The 21221-nt window shown below is 42.3% G+C and overlaps 1 protein-coding gene across 3 annotated transcripts in view; it reads left to right on the forward strand.

Annotated features, from left to right (window-relative positions):
* ZNF592 (zinc finger protein 592) overlaps window positions 1-21221 on the forward strand; it is a 91657-nt gene that overhangs the window by 56827 nt on the left and 13609 nt on the right. For 2 of the 3 annotated variants that reach the window (XM_077264223.1, XM_077264224.1), the window contains exons 7-8: window positions 2317-2574; window positions 11710-11819. In XM_077264223.1, the coding sequence (XP_077120338.1) occupies window positions 2317-2574; window positions 11710-11819 (368 nt within the window). Of the gene's footprint in view, window positions 1-2316; window positions 2575-6520; window positions 7199-11709; window positions 11820-21221 lie in introns of those variants that run through there. The other variant, XM_077264225.1, reaches the window with a different exon arrangement.

Consider the following 21221-nt stretch of genomic DNA (forward strand, 5'->3'; position numbering starts at 1 on the left):
TGTTCATTCTGCCTAACAAAAATCAGAATAAAAAGCGATCAAAAAATGTCATGTGCCCAAAATGGTACCAATAAAAACGTCAACTCGTCCCGCAAAAAAACAAGACCTCACATGACTCTGTGGACCAAAATATGGAAAAATTATAGCTCTCAGAATGTGGTAACGCAAAAAATATTTTTTGCAATAAAAAGCATCTTTTAGTGTGACAGCAGCCAAACTTAAAAACTCACTATAAATAGTAAATCAAACCCCCCTTTATCACCGACTTAGTTAGGGAAAAATAATAAAATAAAAAAAAAGTATTTCCATTTTCCCATTAGAATTAGGGTTGGGGCTATAGTTAGGGTTAGGGTTGGGGCTAAAGTTGGGGTTGGGGTTAGGGTTTGGATTACGTTTACAGTTGGGTTAGGGGTGTGTCAGGGTTTGGGGTATTGTTAGGGTTGGGATTAGGGTTAGAGGTGTGTTGCGGTTAGGAGAGGGTTGGGATTAGGGTTAGGGGTGTGTTCGGATTAGGGGTGTGGTTAAGGTTAGGAGTGTGTTGGGGTTAGAATTGGGGGGTTTCCACTGTTTAGGCACACCAGGGGCTCTGCAAACGCAACATGACGTCCGATCTCAATTCCATGCAATTCTGCGTTGAAAAAGTAAAACTGTGCTCCTTCCCTTCCGAGCTTTGCCGTGCGCCCAAACAGTGGTTTACCCCCACATATGGGGTATCAGCTTACTCAGGACAAATTGGACAACAACTTTTGGGGTCCAATTTCTCCTGTTACCCTTGGGAAAATACAAAACTGGGGGCTAAAAAATCATTTTTGTGGATTTTTTATTTTCACGGCTCTGCGTTTTAAACTGTAGTGAAACACTTGGGGGTTCAAAGTTCTCACAACACATCTAGATAAGTTCCTTGGGGGTCTAGTTTCCAATATGGGGTCACTTGGGGGTTTCTACTGTTTAGGTACATCAGGGGCTCTGAAAACGCAACGTGACGCCCGCAGACCATTCCATCAAAGTCTGCATTCCAAAACGCCACTTCTTCCCTTCTGAGCTCTGCCATGCGCCCAAACAGTAGTTTTCTCCCACATATGGGGTATCTGCGTACTCAGGACAAATTGCACAACAAAAATTGGGTTCCAATTTCTCCAGATACCCCTGGGGAAGTACAAAATTGGGGGCTAAAAGATCATTTTTGTGGGAAAAATTTTTTTTTTAATTTTCACGGCTCTACGTTATAAACTTATGTGAAGCACTTGGGGGTTCAAAGTGCTCACCACACATCTAGATAAGTTCATTAGGGGGTCTGATTTCCAAAGTGGTGTCACTTGTGGGGGGTTTCCATTGTTTAGGCACATCAGGGGCTCTCTAAACGCGACATGGCGTCCTATCTTAATTCCAGCCAATTTTGCATTGAAAAGTCAAATTGCGCTCCTTCCCTTCCGAGCTCTATGCGCCCAAACAGTGGTTTACCCCCACATATGGGGTATCGGCGTACTCAGGACAAATTGTACAACTTTGGGGGTTGAATTTCTCCTGTTACTCTTGGTAAAATAAAACAAATTGGGTCTGAAGTAATATTTTTGTGAAAAAGTTAAATGTTCATTTTTTTTTTTTTAAACATTCCAAAAATTCCTGTGAAACACCTGAAGGGTTAATAAACTTCTTGAATGTGGTTTTGAGCACCTTGAGGGGTGCAGTTTTTAGAATGGTGTTACACTTGGTTATTTTCTGTCATATAGACCCCTCAAAGTGACTTCAATAATGTGATGTGGTCCCTAAAAAAAAATGGTGTTGTAAAATTGAGAAATTGCTGTTCAACTTTTAACCCTTATAACTCCCTAACAAAAAAAAATAAATTTGGGTTCCAATATTGTGCTGATGTAAAGTAGACATGTGGGAAATGTTACTTATTAAGTATTTTGTGTGGCATATCTCTGTGATTTAAGGGCATGAAAATTCAAAGTTGGAAAATTGCGAAATTTTCACCAAATTTCCGTTTATTTTCACAAATAAACGCAAGTAATATCAAAGAAATGTTACCACTAACATGAAGTACAATATGTCACGAGAAAACAATGTCAGAATCACAAGGATCCGTTGAAGAGTTCTAGAGTTTTTACCTCATAAAGGGACAGTGGTCAGAATTGTAAAAATTGGCCCGGTCTTTGACATGCAAACCACTCTTGGGGGTTAAGGGGTTAATGCGACATGCTTAATGGAAATAACCTTAGAATAGGTTGTTCATTACACGCATTATTTACTGTGATTCAATAATTTTGTCTTTCGTAATGTATTTATGCTTGTTTTTTTTTTCTTCTTGAGCAGACTGTCCATGGCCTTCCTAAAATCCCAGAAGATTCATCGAACACACAATCGAAGTCAGATACTAATTCAGAGAAAAATGAAGACTCTACTTCAGCATCAAAACTGGCTGGCAGAGGAGAGGGCACCTCCACTACCAACAAGAGAGACGCCAATTCACATCACAAGCAGAAACTATCTGGCTACACGTGTGGAGAGTGCTCCGAGTGGATTCTCGACAGAGAGACTTATGTCTTCCACATGAAGAAAAGTCACGGCAGGGTAAGCCTATAGGAAGTTGTCCTGCACACGCCGTCATACGCACAGCCAAGCATGCCTGACAAACAATAGTCAGCTGTAACTTGTAGTGTGTTTCACTTAAGCTACAGAGTACATTTATTGCACAGCTTTGTAGGTAGGTGATCATTATTTTGACGTTTCAGAAACTAGCTTTTCCCTTCTCAGTAGTCATGTGTTTTGGTTGCAAATGATGATGCCTTGTAGTGGTGATAATGCTGTACACATTGCCCAATAAGAACATATGAACTTGGTTAGATGTGCACCTCATCTCTTGCGTTACCTGCACTGAAATCTCTGAGGAGTGATTATCTCCAGCTAAAATGTGCAAGTTATGTAGAGAAGTATTACAGTGGCATGTAAAAGTTTGGGTACCCCTGGTAAAAATTACTGTTATCATGAACAGTTAAGCAAGTTGAAAATGAAATGATCGCTAAAAGGGTCTAAAGTTAAAGATGACCCATTTCCTTTGTATTTTAGGCAAAAAAAGTATATTTTCATCCTTCACAATTTTTAAAATTCCAAATAGGAAAAAGCTTGAGCACACTGCATGGTTAGTACCTAGTAGTACACCCTTTTTGCAAGTATCACAGCTTGTAAATGCTTTTTGTAGCCAGCCAAGAGTATTTCAATTCTTGTTTGAGGGATTTTCATCCATGCTTCCTTGGGAAATTCTTCCAGTTCTTCCTGAGTCGCTGCAATCTCATCTCTTGAGTTCTCGGTGCCGAGACCTCCATCTGCGCATGCGCGCCGCCTCCGTGGCCATTTTCTCTGAGTCCACCGCACAGGAGGAAACCCATGGAACTGCTGGGGGCTCCACCGGAGACCAGCATGAGCACCACTGGGCAGCACCGCCGGACACCCTTGTGGCACCGGCAGCAGTGCCGGAGACACCCGCAGCTAATGCCACAGCAGGTACCTGGAACAAAGTGCTTTTTTTTTTTTTTTTTTACTATTTGACATAGACAGGTTACCAATTTCAGTGAGAAGTGTGGTGACTCTATGGAGTAATAAATAGTTGCCTGGACTCCCTCACAGATTGCAGCTGACAACAGGGGGCAGCCCCTGGGCATATGTATCACTGTAAATAAGTTTTAGGCTGGTTTCACACTTGCGTTTTGATCTGCAGCGTTTTAAAAAAAAAACGCATGTGGCGTTTTTTAGACGCATGCGTTTTTGCGGCAAAAAAAAAAACCGCGGCAGCAAAACGCGGCGTTTTCCCGCATTTACATGCGTTTTTTCCCGCGTTTGCGTTTTTGAAACGCATGCTGAGAAGTGTGTGACAGCTGCCAATCATCAAAATCAACTAGAAAACACACTATTAATAGAATTAGCTAGGGTTAGGGTTAGGATCCCTAGGGTTAGGGTTAGGGGTAGCTTTTTATTAGAATGTCCTGGTCACCAGGTCACTGATAAGCCACCCCCCACCATCAAGGTGATAAAGGGATCCAAACCCTACCCCTAACCATAGGGATCCTAACCCTACCCCTAACCCTAACCATAACCCTTGGGATCCTAACCCTAACCCTAACCATAGGGATCCAAACCCTAACCCTAACCATAACCCTTGGGATCCTAACCCTAACCCTAACCATAGGGATCCAAACCCTAACCATAACCCTTGGGATCCTAACCCTACCCCTAACCCTAACCATAGGGATCCAAACCCTAACCATAACCCTTGGGATCCTAACCCTAACCATAGGGATCCTAACCATAACCCTTGGGATCCTAACCCTACCCCTAACCCTAACCATAGGGATCCAAACCCTAACCTTACCCCTAACCATAACCCTAGGGATCCTAACCCTAAGGGTTAGGATCCTAACCCTAAGGGTTAGGGTTAGGATCCCTAGGGTTAGGGTTAGTATTCCTAGGGTTACTAGGGATCCTAACCCTAACCCTAACCGTTACCCTAGGGATCCTAACCCTAACCATAACCCTTGGGATCCTAACCCTACCCCTAACCCTAACCATAGGGATCCAAACCCTAACCATAACCCTTGGGATCCTAACCCTAACCATAACCCTTGGGATCCTAACCCTACCCCTAACCCTAAAACGAAAACGCGTCAAAACGCATGCGTTTTTAATGTTAAGTATAGGAAAAAAAACGCATGCGTTTTTTTGCGTTTTTTAGCGCTAAAACGCAGCTTACAAAAACGCAAGTGTGAAACCAGCCTTTGTCTACGTTCACATTTGCGGTCTGCGCCGCAGCGTCGGGCGCCGCAGCGTCGCCGCATGTGTCATGCGCCCCTATATTTAACATGGGGGCGCATGGACATGCGTCACACTTGCGTTTTGCACCGCATGCGTCACTGCGGCGCACGCGTCCGGGCGCAGAGGACGCAGCAAGTTGCATTTTTGCTGCGTCCAAAATCAATCAAAAAAAGGACGCATGCGGCGCAAAACGCAGCATTGTGCATGCGTTTTGCTGCGGTTTTGTTTGCGTTGTGCGTTGCGTCGCCGACGCTGCGGCGCACAACGCAAATGTGAACGTAGCCTTAGGCAGGTGTTGAAAAAAGCTGTAACGTCACAGTGTTCGTTACTGGGAAGCTGCAGCGGCGCACCACACATTGGAACACCCCTCATCCCATCCTGCCTCCTCCAGCAGCGACCCTGGGACCCCGCTTCACCACAGCCACCACCCCCAGTAAGCAATAAAACGCATGGATTATAAGAAGCACCACCATTTTATTTTTAAAAAAAATCCTATTTTTTTTCCTCAAAATTTGGGGTGCGTCTTATAATCCGAAAAATATGGTACATTTTGAACTGAGGAAAGGGCAACTTGAAAACGCTTTTGCGATCTTCTTATAGCCTTCTCATGCTTTGTGGGACGCCACCATTTTCAGAGTGCTAGATAGCTGCTTAGAAGAACCCATGGCTCTTTTTTTGGCTCAAGGTTAGCGGAGGCTGGGTTTTTATAAAGCTGGTAAATTTGCATCACCTGACCTTTCCTAACGATGATGGTGAACAAGCCACAACCGTGAACAAAGTTATCTTCGCACCCAAATCTCTAACGGTGCCCAAACCGTTGCATATACTTCTTTTCCTTTTCGTAATTTTTAAAATTTAAAAAATGAACTTTTTTTTGCCTAAAATACAAAGGAAATTTCAAAATCTTTAAAGGGAACCTGTCACCCCCAAAATCCAAAATGAGCTAAGCCCACCAGCATCAGGGGCTTATCTACAGCATTCTGTAATGTTGTAGATAAGCCCCCGATTTAACCTGATAGATGAGAAAAAGAGGTTAGATTATACTCACCCAGGGGCGGGCGGTCCGGGTCCGATGGGTGTCGCGGTCCGGGGCCTCCCATCTTCATCAGATGACGTCCTCTTCTTGTCTTCACGCTGCGGCTCCGGCACAGGTGTACTTTGTCCTCCCTGTTGAGGGCAGAGCAAAGTACTGCAGTGCGCAGGCGCCGGACCTCTCTGACCTTTCCCGGCGCCTGCACACTGCAGCACTTTGCTCTGCCCTCAACAGGGCAGACAAAGTACACCTGCGCCGGAGCCGCAGCGTGAAGACAAGAAGAGGACGTCATCGTAAGAAGATGGGAGGCCCCGGACCGGACCACGACGCCCATCGGATCGGATCGGACCGCCCCCCCCCCCCCCCCCCCCAGGTGAGTATAATCTAACCTCTTTTTCTCATCTTTTAGGTTACATGGGGGCTTATCTACAGCATTCCATATTGCTGTAGATAAGCCCCTGATGCCCGTGGGCTTAGCTCACCGTCGATTTTGGGGGTGACCGGTTCCCTTTAACTTTAGCCCTTTTAAAGATCATTTCATCTTCAACTTAACTGTTCACAATAACAGTAATTTTCACCAGGGGTGCCCAAACTTTTACATGTCACTGTATGTTCAGTAGCACAGACACAATGCCATTTAAATTTATTACTGGAGCTAAACCTCATCTTTTATTTCAGAGTTATAAAAGAAGTAAGAAGTGAGAGCTCTGGCAATATCCTCCCTTGACCTGCTGCCTATTTAACCACTTTCCGTCACCATGCTGCCTTTTCACATTCTAATAGAAAATGCCACTTTTAGTAAGGACGTAAATAGGCAGTGAATCTTCCCCCTGCATCGTGATCCTGGGACTCCTTGTGTAATAGGACTCGCACCCACTCCTAGCACAGACACAGCGGTGGGGAATGATTGCTCTCAGTGCTCTGCTGCCAATGAATCAACCATTTAATTTGCTGCTATCAAGTGGCCTCAGCTTGTAGGGAGATTGACAAAGGTAGATCACTCCTGATGACACTCCATTGGCTTCCTATAGTTTCATTGCTGGGAGTTGATCTTGCAACCTTATGCCTGAAAGTGGCCTTTGGTGTGCTATAGTGCAAGGCCTCATAGATTGTTCTATTGGGCTGCCTGTCCGTGTGACACGAACAGCCTGGATAATGCACTGCACTACATAAGTAGTGCGTTGTCAATGTGATTAAAGGATCGAATCTTGCTCAGCTCTGTGAAACAAAATGTTAAGTTATTTTTTGTGCAAAAGCTGTTTAAAAAATGTTATGTTATATATGGGGTATCACTGTATTTGTCTGTATTTCTACTACACGGTGAATGTAAAGAAAAATAAATAAATATATATATGCAAAATACAATGCCAGAATTGCTATTTTTTGGTTATCAATCTTGCAAATAAATGGAATAAAAAGTGATCTAAAAGCTATATGTACCATAAATGGGAACAGTGAAAACTACATCTTAACCCCTTAACGACCGCAAATACGCCTTTTAACGTCGGCAGTTAAGGGTACTTATTCCTCAGCGCTGCTTTCTAACTGCTGAGAAATAAGTCGATAGCGCCCCCCAGTTTTGGAAAATCTCTAGAGTTTCAGCTCCTGTGGGTAGCTGAAACCCTGGAGGACATGATTCGGGTTGGTTTTTTACCGTCCCCAGTGTTGCGATCACCGTTATTCACGGAATAACGGTGACCGCAAAAAAACCCCCCAAAAAAACGATTTCCCATTTATTCTATGTTTATATGATCTAGCATACCAGAGGAGAGAAAAATGGGGTCTCCCAAGCCCCCACAGTATCTCAGGCATCCCCCAGTCTCCGACTCTGTCCCCCTGCCCTCGGCGTCTTCTTCCGGGAAGAAAATGGCAGGTGCATGCGCAGTGCGCCCACTGAGATAGGCTGGCCGGCAACAGTAGGAGATTTTTCCTATTGGTTGATTATGATCACTGTGATCGGGTCTATCACAGTGATCAAAATAGAATTTAAAAAAATGAATCACACTCCCCTTTATCACCCCCTTAGTTTGGTAAAAATAATACAATAAAAACAATGTATATTTTTCCATTAGGGTTGGGGCTAGGGTTGTGGTGTTGGGGCTAGGGTTGTGGTGTTGGGGCTAGGGTTGTGTTAGGGTTGGAGTTAGAATTGGGGGGTTTCCACTGTTTAGGTACATCAGGGGGTCTCCAAACGCAACATAGCGCCTACCATTGATTTCAGCGAGTTTTGCCATGAAAAAGTCAAACGGTGCTCCCTCCCTTCTGAGCCCTGCCATACGCCCAAACAGTGGCTTTCCCCCACGTACGGGGTATCGGTGTACTCTGGAGAAATTGCACAACAAAATTTGTGGTCCATTTTCTCTTGTTACCCTTGTGAAAACAAAAAAATTTGGGTCTCAAGTAAATTTTTTGTGAAAAAAGTAAAATGTTCATTTTTTCCTTTCACATTGCTTTAGTTCTCGTGAATGCACCTGAAGGGTTAATAAACTTCTTGAATATGGTTTTGAGCACTTTGAGGGGTGCAGTTTTTAGAATGGTGTCCTTTTTGGGTATTTTCTGTCATATTGACCCCCCCAAACTCACTTCATATGTGAGGTGGTCCCTAAAAAAAAAAAAAAAAAAAAAGGTTTTGTAAATTTTGTTGGAAAAATGAGAATTCGCTAGTCAACTTTTAACCCTTATAACGTCCTAACAAATTATTTACAAAATCGTGCTGATGTAAAGTAGACGTGTGGGAAATGTTATGTATTAACTATTTTGTGCGATATGACTCTCTGATTTAAGGGCACAAAATTAAGTTTGAAAATTGCAAAATCTTATAAATTTTTGCCATTTTTCCGTTTTTTCATAAATAAACGCAAGTCGTATTGAAGAAATTTAACCACTAACATGAAGTACAATATGTCATAAAGAAACAGTCTCAGAATCCGTGGGATATGTTGAAGCGTTCCAGAGCTATAACCTCATAAAGGCACAGTGGTCAGAATTGTAAAAATTGGCCTGGTCACTAAGTACAAAATTGGCTCTGTTACTAAAAGCCATCCTATATCTCCATTGACCGAAAAATGCTTACCATATGGCCCTCAACATACAGTGATACAAAAGCAATAATTTTTTGAGGGAGTATTGGATGTATTAAAGTAATAAAACCTAAAACTTGTATGTGCCCCAAAATGATGGCCCTGCCAAGTTCAACTTATCCTTACATAAGACAAGCCCTCATACAGTTATTGATGGGGGAAAAAAATGGCTCCTGAAATGTAGCAATTTAAAAGAAACATAAAAACGTGTATGAATGTTGTGGCACGATCATATTTATTAAGAAAATTGTATTTTTGACCTTTTTACAATTTACGTCTATTGAAAATGATGCTATGGATAGGACGGAGCTGACATATGGCTAGGACGGGCTGCTGTTGGAATCACGTGACTCGGGCCCTTTTTAATTACATTCTTAGAGCACCCCTTTAACAATGCTAGATTCTGAAATAACTTTTGGGTTTCTTTTTTTAACCTAGCAAACAAGTTGTTGTTTTTTTTACCTCTTGGTATTTGTGAGGAAATTATTTAATTTTGATGGATGTCCCTATGCTGACTGACACAGGAATAAATGCACTACTTCTAGATAGGTGACCACTGCATTATTCCTAAACCTAAGATTATACCATGTGGGCAAAAAGCGGTCACTTGCTGCATTAGTCTTATTCCTTGCTGCAGTATGCACATGTCTGTGTCAAATGCCATCACCGGAAGGCAGAATGCAGGAACCACGGGGTATCAATGAATTGATTCCAAAAAGTTTGGAATGAAAAAGAACTCTGAAGAATCCTTTTAATCCCTTAACGACCGGAGGTCGTTTTTGGTCAAAATGGCCATGTGTGGGCTTGTTTTTTGCGGGACAAGCTGTACTTTTGAACTGCATCATTGGTTTTAACATATTGTGTTCTGTAAAATGAGAAAAAAATTCCCAAGTGTGATGAAATTGCAAAAAAAAAAAGTGCAATTCGACACTTGGTTTTTTTTGTTTGTTTTTTAACCATGTTCACTAAATGCTAAAACTGACCTGCTAATATGATTCTCCAAGTCATTACGAGTTAACAGACACCAAACATGTCTAGGTTCTTTTTTATTTACCGTATATACTCGTGTATAAGCCAAGTTTTTCAACACTTTTTTTGTGTGTTGAATACGCCCCCCTCGGCTTATACATGATTCATTGTCCCAGAAAGACAAGTGGAGGAGCAGCGGGTCAGAGAGGCAGGAGCCCGCAGCTGCAGCTAAAGCCTGTGCCGCTGCTAACGACAAATTAATTTTCACTACACTGGCAGTACATACTCATTTCTTTTCTAGTGCGCACAGTTACAGCCGCAGCCACCGGCTTCTATCACACATCCTACTTACCTTCCCTGAGTGCCCTCTATGCATCTAGTTCTGGCACTAGCAGCTGTTCCTGCTGAGCGATCACTTGGCCCCGCTCATTAAGGTAATGAATATTCTCCACTCCCATTACCTTAATGAGCAGGGCCACGTGATCACTCGAACGGAAGAGCTGCTGGCGCCGGAACAAGATGAAGCAAGGGCGTGCAGGGAAGCTTAGTAGGATGTTTGTTTTTGTTTTTTTCATAGGAACCATGCATGCAAGGACAGGGATGGGGAGCCATGCATGCAAGGACAGGGATGGGGAGCCATGCATGCAAGGACAGGGATGGGGAGCCATGCATGCAAGGACAGGGATGAGGGGACAATGCATACCCGGCTTATACTCGAGTCAATAAGTTTTCTGAGTTTTTCGTGGCAAAATTAGGTGCCTCGGCTTATACTAAGATCAACTTATACTCGGGTATATACGGTAAGTAGTAAAAAAAAATCCCAACTTTGATTTAAAAAAAAGATTTAAAAAAAAATGGCGCCATATTCCGGAGACCTGTAGTGTCTCTATTTTTCGTGATTTGGGCCTGGGTGAGGGCTTATTTTTTGTGTACCGAGCTAACGTTTTTGATACCATTTTGGTGTAGATACGATCTTTTGATCGCCCGTTATTGCATTTTATTGCAATGTAGCTGCGACCAAAAGAACGTAATTCTGGCGTTTTGAATTTTTTCTTGTTACGCCGTTTACAGATTGGTTTCATTCTTTATATTGATTGGGCGATTCTGCATGCGGCGATACCAAATATGTGTATGTTTGATTATTTATATATATATATATATATATATATATATATATATATATACATATATATATATATATATATATATATATATATATATATATATATATATATATATAATATTTTTTAAACATTTTGTTACTTTTTGCATGCTTCAATAGTCTCCATAGGAGACTACAAGCTGCAGTTGTCTGATCGCCTGTGCTTACCAGGGCGGCGCTCATAGCAATCCGACTATAACAACCTATATAGTTGTCTGCTGAACACCTTTTGGTTGTCATGCCAACCCATCGGTGACCTGTGATCATATGAATGGTCACCGATGGGTGGGATTTCCGACACGCTTCCGGTAAGTGCGAGTTAAATGCCACTGTCAGAGATTGACAGCGGCATTTAACAGCCTCCGTTGGATTGCGATTCCACCCTCGGCTGTTAGAGGCACATGTCAGCCGTTCAAATACAGCTGACATGTGCCAGGAAAGGTGTGAGCTCATCGCCGGAGCTCCCATCAGAGGGAGGGATTCTGACGTGGGCGTACTATTACGCCCAACGTCAGAAAGGGGTTAAGAATAATTTAATGAAAAGGTAAACATGAGTTTAATTATATTGGATTTACTGAATAGCAAGAGGCAGCGTAGTGTTAAAAAATACATTTTTGGACAACTTGATGATCACCATAATATTTGCTTTTCTTTAGAACATGAAGAGGTACCCATGCCGGCAATGTGAACGTTCCTTTAATTCTACAACTAGCTTACGACGACACGCTAGAAACAACCACGATACAAAAAAGGAGTATGCCTGTTGGTAAGATATTAAATTATATTTCCTTGATAGTTGTACATACTCATTGGTTCTGCTTACATTACTGAATACCCTATGCCTTAGTTATTTTATTGTAGGTATTTTTGTTTTATTTTTTAAAAAGTCAAAATGTAAAAAATTTGAATAAAGAAAAGCATCAATTTGATAACAACTAAGCACCTTACATTTGCTGCACTTAGTCAAGGGCTTTAATCCTGTACTACTGTAAATTGATGGCATGTATTTAAAGAAGCACTCCCATCAACATTTTTATCCTCTTAATATATTGCATCATCATATTATATTGCACTTCATACTTAAAATTGCTCATTTTACCTTTCTATCCAGTTAATTCTTCTTTTCCATTAGGTCTATGACATCACATCATTAACCCCTTTTTGACCTCGGACAGGATAGTACGTCTGAGGTCAGATCCCCTGCTTTGATGTGAGCTCCGGCGCTGAGCCCACATGAAAGCCGCAACATGTCAGCTGTTTTGAACAGCTGACATGTGCGTGCAATAGCGGCGAGTGGAAACGCGATCCACCCGCCGCTATCAACTAGTTAAATGCCGCTGTCAGACGCTGACAGCGGCATTTAACTACCGCTTCTGGCCATCCGGCTGGAAATGTGCTCATCGCCGACCCCCGTCACATGATCGGGGTCAGCGATGCGTCGCCATAACAACCAGAAGTCTCCTTGAGACCTCTATGGTTGTTGATGCCGGCTTGCTGTGAGCCCCACCCTGTGGTCGGCGTTCATAGCAAGCCTGTAATTCTACTACATAGAGGCGATCTATGCTTCGCCTCTATGTAGCAGAGCCGATCGAGTTGTGCCAGCTTCTAGCCTCCCATGGAGGCTATTGAAGCATGGCAAAAGTAAAAAAAAAAATGTTTAAAGAAATATGAAATGCATAAAAAAAATATAAAAGTTTAAATCGCCCCCCTTTCGCCCCATTAAAAATAAAACAATAAAAATAAAATCAAATATACACATATTTGGTATCGCCACGTTTGGAATCGCCCGATCTATCAATAAAAAAAGGATTAACCTGATCGCTAAACGGCGTAGCGAGAAAAAAATTCGAAACGCCCGAATTAAGATTTTTTTTGGTCGCCACGACATTGCATTAAAATGCAATAACGGGCGATCAAAAGAACGTATCTGCACCGAAATGGTATCACTAAAAACATCAGCTCGGCACGCAAAAATAAGCCCTCACCCAACTCCAGATCCCGAAAGATGGAGACGCTACGGGTATTGGAAAATGGCGCAAATTTTTTTTTTTTTTTTTTTTTTTTTTTTTATAGCAAAGTTTGGAATTTTTTTTCACCACTTAGATTAAAAATATCCTAGACATGTTTGGTGTCTATGAACTTGTAATGACCTGGAGAATCATAATGGCAGGTCAGTTTTAGCATTTAGTGAACCTAGCAAAAAAGCCAAACAAAAAACACGCGTGGGATTGCACTCACTTTTTTTTGTCATTTCCAATTTTCTAGTAAAGAACATGGTAAAACCAATTATGTAGTTCAAAAGTACAACTCGTCCCGCAAAAAATAAGCCCTCACATAGCCATATTGACGGAAAAATAAAAAAGTTATGGCTCTGGGAAGGAGGGGAACGAAAAACTGAAAATTCCAAGGTCATGAAGGGGTTAAAAACAGTCTAGCTGTATCCTTCTAAGCTCTATGTAGGAACAGGAGGTCAATTTTCCCTGTGTGCGTCAAATCACTGCAAAAGTCACTGGCAGGGGGGGGAGGAAGATCAGCTGGGTCAGGAGTTGAAGAGGGGAATCATAAATGCAGGGACAAGAGGATTCCTGTTTCTACATAGAGCAGAGAAAACAGAAGAATTTATCAGGTAGAAAGACAAAATGAGCAATTGTAACTAGTACACAGTGCCATATAATATGATGATTTCAATATATTATAGGGAACCTATCACCTTATTCAGCGCATGTGCTGCATTCCATAAATAGTTATATAACCCCCTGACTCCCCCTGTATACCCACCCAAAAACCTTTTAAAGTTCTCTCGCGCTGTATGTTAATCCTATTGGTCTGGTCCCAGAGGCATCCATTCTGGGCTCTCTACCCGTCCTCCCAGCTCTACTCTCCATCCTCCTGCTTTGATGTGGACAAAGCCGGGCCAAATCTTGCACCTGTGGTCAGAGCCAAAACATCAGTACGCATGCTCCAGCACGCGGTTTTCCGGTTCATGTACCTGAACTATTTCACCACCATTCCTGTGCGCATACGCACTGATGTTTGACTCTGCCCGCAGTAGGGTATAGCTTAGTGCCCAGGCGTGAGCTGGCGATTTCTCTATTGTGGGATTTCGCCCGGCTTTGTGGATGACACAGGAGGCGTCAATCAAAGCAGGAGGATGGCGAGTAGCAGCCGGGTGGAGGAGTATAGAGCCCAGAATGGATGCCCTTCAGACCGAACCAACAGGATTAACATACAGCGTTGGAGAACTTTGAAATGGTTTTTGAGGTGCATAAAGGGAAAGTCAGGGTGTTAGATAACCATTTATGGAATGCAGCACAAGTGCTGAATAAGGCGGTAGTTTTAGTTGATACATGGCAAAACTGGTGACAGGTCCTCTTAAAGAGGATAAAAACTTTGATGGCATTGCTTCTTTGAAACTGCACAGTAGCGAGTTGTTTACCCCCCACAATCCCCACCTCAGCTGTTGGAAAAGACCAAGAACCCCAAGTAGAGAATAGATGTAGCCAATAGGGTTGAGCGACTTTTATTTTTATAGGATCGGGTCGGGTTTCACGAAACCCGACTTTCTCAAAAGTCGGGTCGAGTGAAATCGGCCGATCCTATAAAAAAGTCGGGGTCGGCCGAAACGCGAAACCCAATGCAGTGCAATGGGATACTATGGTTCCCAGGGTCTGAAGGAGAGGAAACTCTCCTTCAGGCCCTGGGATCCATATTTAAGTGTAAAATAAAGAATTAAAATAAAAAATATTGATATACTCACCCTCTGACGAGCCCTGGTAGTAATCGGCATCTTCCGTTCCTAAGAATGAGCGCGTTCAGGGCCTTAGATGACGTCACGGCTTTGTGATTGGTCGCGGCGGCCCACGTGACCGCTCAGCGACCAATCACAAGCCGTGACGTAATTCTCTCAGGTCCTAAATTCCTCATTCTAGGAATTTAGGCCATGAGAATTACGTCACGGCTTGTGATTGGTCGCTGAGCGGTCACGTGGGCCGCCGCGACCAATTACAAAGCAGTGACGTCATCTAAGGCCCTGAACACGCTCATTCTTAAGAAGGAAGGCTGCCGGAAAGAAGCAGGGCACGTACGAGGGTGAGTATATACCTAATAGGAATATACTCACCCTCGGCTTCTTTCCGGCAGCCTTTCTTCTTAAGAATGAGCGCGTTCAGGGCCTTGGATGACGTCACGGCTTTGTGATTGGTCGCGGCCGCCCACGTGACCGCTCAGCGACCAATCACAAGCCGTGACTTAATTCTCATGGCCTAAATTCCTAGAATGAGGAATTTAGGACCTGAGAGAATTACGTCACGGCTTGTGATTGGTCGCTGAGCGGTCACGTGGGCCGCCGCGACCAATCACAAAGCCGTGACGTCTTCTAAGGCCCTGAACGCGCTCATTCTTAGGAACGGAAGATGCCGATTACTACCAGGGCTCGTCGGAGAGGTGAGTATATCAATATTTTTTATTTTAATTCTTTATTTTACACTTAAATGTGGATTCCGATACCGATTTCCGATATCGCAAACATATCGGAACTCGGTATCGGAATTCCGATACCAGATTCAGAAGATCGCCGACCTCATGGCCGACCCCACACAGGGGTCGGGTCAGGTCGGGTTTCATGAAACCCGACTTTGCCAAAAGTCGACGACTTCTGAAAATGGTCGACCCGTTTCGCTCAACCCTAGTAGCCAACTCTATTGGACCCTACAATTACATGATTGCCAGGTGTTTCCTGGCTTAGATCAGTTATGCCAGTGATGTTTTCTTTTTTAAATGGGATCCCTATTGATGGAAAATAATTTGTTTCTCCAAAAAATCTCAAATAACCTCTTGCGGGACAAATTTAGCAAAAATAAAAATAAAGGTATATTTTGAAATAAAAATATTAGCATTGCATAGAAACAAAACTACAATTAGGTATTTACACTACCACGAAAACCTGACAAATGTATTCAACAGATTATTTAGCATGAAACGGAAACATTAAAAGTAAACAAAATTAAAGAAAATGTATATCTGTAATTTATATGTACACCTAAACATAATTCAATTCAATTCAACTAAGTCTCAGACTAACCTGTTAGTGCCAAAAAAAATAATTTTGGCAGCTGAAATAAACAATTTTGGCACCTTCAGATCTGTTCAATAAGACTACGTGCACACGTTGCGGTTTTTGCTGCGGATCTGACGCTGCGGATCTGCAGCAGTTTTCCATGCGGTGTGCAGTACAATGTAACCCTATGGAAAACAAAAACCGCAGTGCACATGGCTGCGGAAAATTCCGTGCGGATTCTCTGCGGGAAAAAAAGAAGGAGCATGTCACTTTCTGCGGATTCCGCAGCGATTTTCAACCTGCACCAATAGGAAAGTGCAGTTGAAAACCCGCAGAAGAAACCGCAGGAAAATCCGCAGCAGAATTCGCAACGTGTGCACATACCCTAAAGGTTGTTATAATCAGGGAAAGGTCATTGATGAGTATTTTTTCATTTTGGCATATGCTCAGGGCTAGGTAGGAGACTCTCCTCCACGGACTGGGCACCATATAATTGGTAAAAAAAAAAGAATTAAAATAAAAAATAGTCATATACTCACCCTCTGGCCCCGGAGTCTTCCCGCCTCTCATCGGTGCACGCTGCTGCTTCCGTTCCTATGGATGGTGTGTGTGAAGGACCTGCGATGACATCGCGGTCTTGTGATTGGTCGCGTGACCGCGACGTCATCGAAGGTCCTGCACACACACCATCTACAGGAACGGACGCCGCTGAGGAGATCGGCTGTCTGCAGGTGAGTATAAGCATTTTTTTAATTATTTTTAAACATTCTATCTTTTACTATTGATGCTGCATAGGCAGCATCTATAGTAAAAAGTTGGTCACACTTGTCAAACACTGTTTGACAAGTGTGACCAACCTGTCAGTCAGTTTTCCAAGCGATGCTACAGATCGCTTGGAAAACTTTAGCATTCTGCAAGCTAATTTCGCTTGCAAAATGCTAAAAAAAAAACGCAAAAAAAATGGGAAAAAAACGCAAAAAAAAAGCGGATTTCTTGCAGAAAATTTCCGGTTTTCTTCAGGAAATTTCTGCAAGAAATCCTGACGTGTGCACATACCCTAACTCGGAGGTCAGGAGTGCACAGGAGAGGGAGGGGGTGTACAGCACTGCGGAGAAGCAAAGTGCTGCTGGAAAATGTAGTTTTAGCAGATAAAGATAGGATCACGTATTCAGTTATAAGGCAGATAAAAAATAAAAAAGACGTAAAGGTACAATAAAAATTCATTATGATATTGTTAGTCTATATATTAACAATAAGCATGCATTTACAGTCATGGCCAAAAGTATTCACACCCCTGCAATTCTGTCAGATAATACTCAGTTTCTTCCTGAAAATGATTGCAAACACAAATTCTTTGGTATTATTATCTTCATTTAATTTGTCTTAAATGAAAAAAACACAAAAAGAATTGTTCTAAAGCCAAATTGGATATAATTCCACACCAAACATAAAAAAGGGGATAGACAAAAGTATTGGCATCGTTCGAAAAATCATGTGATGCTTCTCTAATTTGTGTAATTAAGAGCACCTGTAACTTACCTGTGGCACCTAACAGGTGTTGGCAATAACTAAATCACACTTGCAGCCAGTTAACATGGATTAAAGTTGACTCAACCTCTGTCCTGTGTCCTTGTGTGTACCACATTGAGCATGGAGAAAAGAAAGAAGACCAAAGAACTGTCTGAGGACTTGAGAAACCAAATTGTGAGGAAGCAAGAGCAATCTCAAGGCTACAAGTCCATCTCCAAAGACCTGAATGTTCCTGTGTCTACCGTGCGCAGTGTCATCAAGAAGTTTAAAGCCCATGGCACTGTGTTTAACCTCCCTAGATGTGGACGGAAAATAAAAATTGACTAGAGATTTCAACGCAAGATTGTGCGGATGTTGGATAAAGAACCTCGACTAACATCCAAACAAGTTCAAGCTGCCCTGCAGTCCGAGGGTACAACAGTGTCAACCCTTACTATCCGTCGGCGTCTGAATGAAAAGGGACTGTATGGTAGGAGACCCAGAAAGACCCCACTTCTTACCCCGAGACATAAAAAAAGCCAGGCTGGAGTTTGCCAAAACTTACCTGAAAAAGCCTAAAACGTTTTGGAAGAATGTTCTCTGGTCAGATGAGACAAAAGTAGAGCTTTTTGGGCAAAGGCATCAACATAGTTTACAGGAGAAAAAAAGAGGCATTCAAAGAAAAGAACACGGTTCCTACAGTCAAACATGGCGGAGGTTCCCTGATGTTTTGGGGTTGCTTTGCTGTCTCTGGCACTGGACTGCTTGACCGTGTGCATGGCATTATGAAGTCTGAAGACTACCAACAAATTTTGCAGCATAATGTAGGGCCCAGTGTGAGAAAGCTGGGTCTCCCTCAGAGGTCATGGGTCTTCCAGCAGGACAATGACCCAAAACACACTTCAAAAAGCACTAGAAAATGGTTTGAGAGAAAGCACTGGAGACTTCTAAGGTGACCAGCAATGAATCCAGACCTGAATCGCATAGAACACCTGTGGAGAGATCTAAAAATGGCAGTTTGGAGAAGGCACCCTTCAAATATCAGGGACCTGGAGCAGTTTGCCAAAGAAGAATGGTCTAAAATTCCAGCAGAGCATTGTAAGAAGCTCATTGGTGGTTACCGGAAGCGGTTGGTCGCAGTTATTTTGGCTAAAGGTTGTGCAACCAAGTATTAGGCTGAGGGTGCCAATACTTTTGTCTGGACCATTTTTGGAGTTTTGTGTGAAATGATCAATGTTTTGCTTTTTGCTTCATTCTCTTTTGTGGTTTTTTCATTTAAGACAAATTAAATGAAGATAATAATACCAAAGAATTTGTGTTTGCAATCATTTTCAGGAAGAAACTGAGTATTATCTGACAGAATTGCAGGGGTGTGAATACTTTTGGCCATGACTGTACAGTGTTTTGTGAAAAAGAATGCGATTTTTGGGAATAACCCTTTAATATTATTCTACTCGTCAGTATAACACTGGCAATACTAAATATGTAACGACTGGGTAATCCTGCGTTCCACAGGAGTCAAGCTGTGTTACTTCTGCTGTCTCCTGAATACACTGGACAGCAGGGTGGATTGATTTAAATCACGCCGATTTAAATCATGATTTAAATCACGATTTAAATCAAAAGATTTTTTTCTATTTAAATCGGATCGATTTAAATCATGATTTTAATCATGATTTAAATCACTGATTTAAATCAAAAGTTTTTTTTTAATATAAATCACGATTAAAATGAGAAGTGAGAGCAGTGCGCATGTGCGCCCATAGTTACACGGACGAAACTAGGGGCAACGATCTAACGCCAGGGTGAGGGGGGGACCCCAAAGTAAGTAAAAATCTTTTTTGTTTTACTATATGGCAATAGGTAGGTGTTTAAAAGCAGCATGTCTTAATTGTATAAACTATTAATAGCCTCCACATTTTGTTCATACTGCCCCTTTAATTCCACACTTCTAGCTTGGTTTCACTTTTGGTTTAGTTTCTTTTTCCATTCAGTTGACATGCCCAAACTTGTTGGATAGTCAGCATCCTACAGAAACCTCTGGAAGAGCATGGCATTGTGAATGTTACACATATACAGCCTTTATTCTACTGAGTTAAACAACTCAGCTTTATCTCATGATGGAAGAACCTTTGGATGGTAAAATATTTTCCTCAAAAAGCAGTTTATTGAAAAAAATCCGATTTAAATCAAAAAAATCCGATTTAAATCAAAAAAATCCGATTTAAATCAAAAAAATCCGATTTTTTTGATTTTTTTTAAAAAACATTGATTTTTATCCACCCTGCTGGACAGTACCCACAGGAGCATTATGACAATGCAAGAACGATCATGCTTATGACTGCTATCATTCGACGTTGATGGGTTAAATACAGCACAGTGGCTCATTGGTTAGCACTAGTGATGAGCGAATATACTCGTTACTCAAGATTTCTCGAGCACGCTCGGGTGTCCTCCCGAGTATTTTTTAGTGCTCGGAGATTTCGTTTTTATTGCCGCAGCTGAATGATTTACATCTGTTAGCCAGCATAAGTACATGTGGGGGTTGCCTGGTTGCTAGGAAATCCTCACATGTAATCAGGCTGGCTAATGGCTGTAAATCATTCAGCTGCGGCGATGAAAACTAAATCTCCGAACACTAACAAATACTCGGAGGTCACCCGAGCAACGAGTACACTCGCTCATCACTAATAAAGAAATTTGACAATGAGTCTCGAAGGTGCATATGAACCAAAGGTTTGAAGTGTTATGAATGGACACATGGAGTAAGTTTGATGTGATTATATGGCAACTACTTTTGTGCAGTAAAGGTCAGTCTACATGGAGCGACCGGTGACCCAATACGACCGCTGATCTGTAATCTTCTTTCAGCGGTCGTTTAAATGTCTGTTTACACAAGCCAAACAAAGTAAACGATGTGCACAAAGCGATCAGTAACACAATGTGTCCGTAAAGTCATGGTGCGCTTTTGACCAGTCACTGGAAAGCAACGAAAAAAATGATAGAAATGTGAAATCTGCTCCAAGTAAAAGAAAAACTCTCCCAGTTTTATACCTATTCAGTGCAGTTTGATGTGGGCTCTATTTGTTGCCCTACACACATCCAAACGATAGTGAAGTTCTTGCCACACACGGGTAAAGACTAGTGATGAGCAAATATACTCGTTACTCGAGATTTCCTGAGCACGCTCGGGTGTCCTCCGAGTATTTTTTAGTGCTCGGAGATTTAGTTTTCATCGCCGCAGCTGAATGATTTCCATCTGTTAGCCAGCATAAGTACATGTGGGGATTGCCTGGTTGCTAGGGAATCCCCACATGTAATCAAGCTGGCTAACAGATGTAAATCATACAGCTGCGGTGAGGAAAACTAAATCTCCGAGCGTGCTTGGGAAATCTCGAGTAACAAGTACCGTATATTCGCTCATCACTAGTAAGGACGTCTGGTGTAACAGAGTGAATAACGTCTGTGTTAAGTGATTAATGTCATTGATACGTTCAGTGTACACATGTTGCTTCATATAACCCCAAAAGTAAAAGTTTAAGGACGTTAGATTCGGGGATCGTGGTGGCCATGGCTTTGCAGAACCCCTGCCTATCCACTGCC

This window comes from Ranitomeya variabilis, chromosome 5 (assembly GCF_051348905.1).
Source record: "Ranitomeya variabilis isolate aRanVar5 chromosome 5, aRanVar5.hap1, whole genome shotgun sequence".
Lineage (NCBI taxonomy): Eukaryota > Metazoa > Chordata > Amphibia > Anura > Dendrobatidae > Ranitomeya > Ranitomeya variabilis.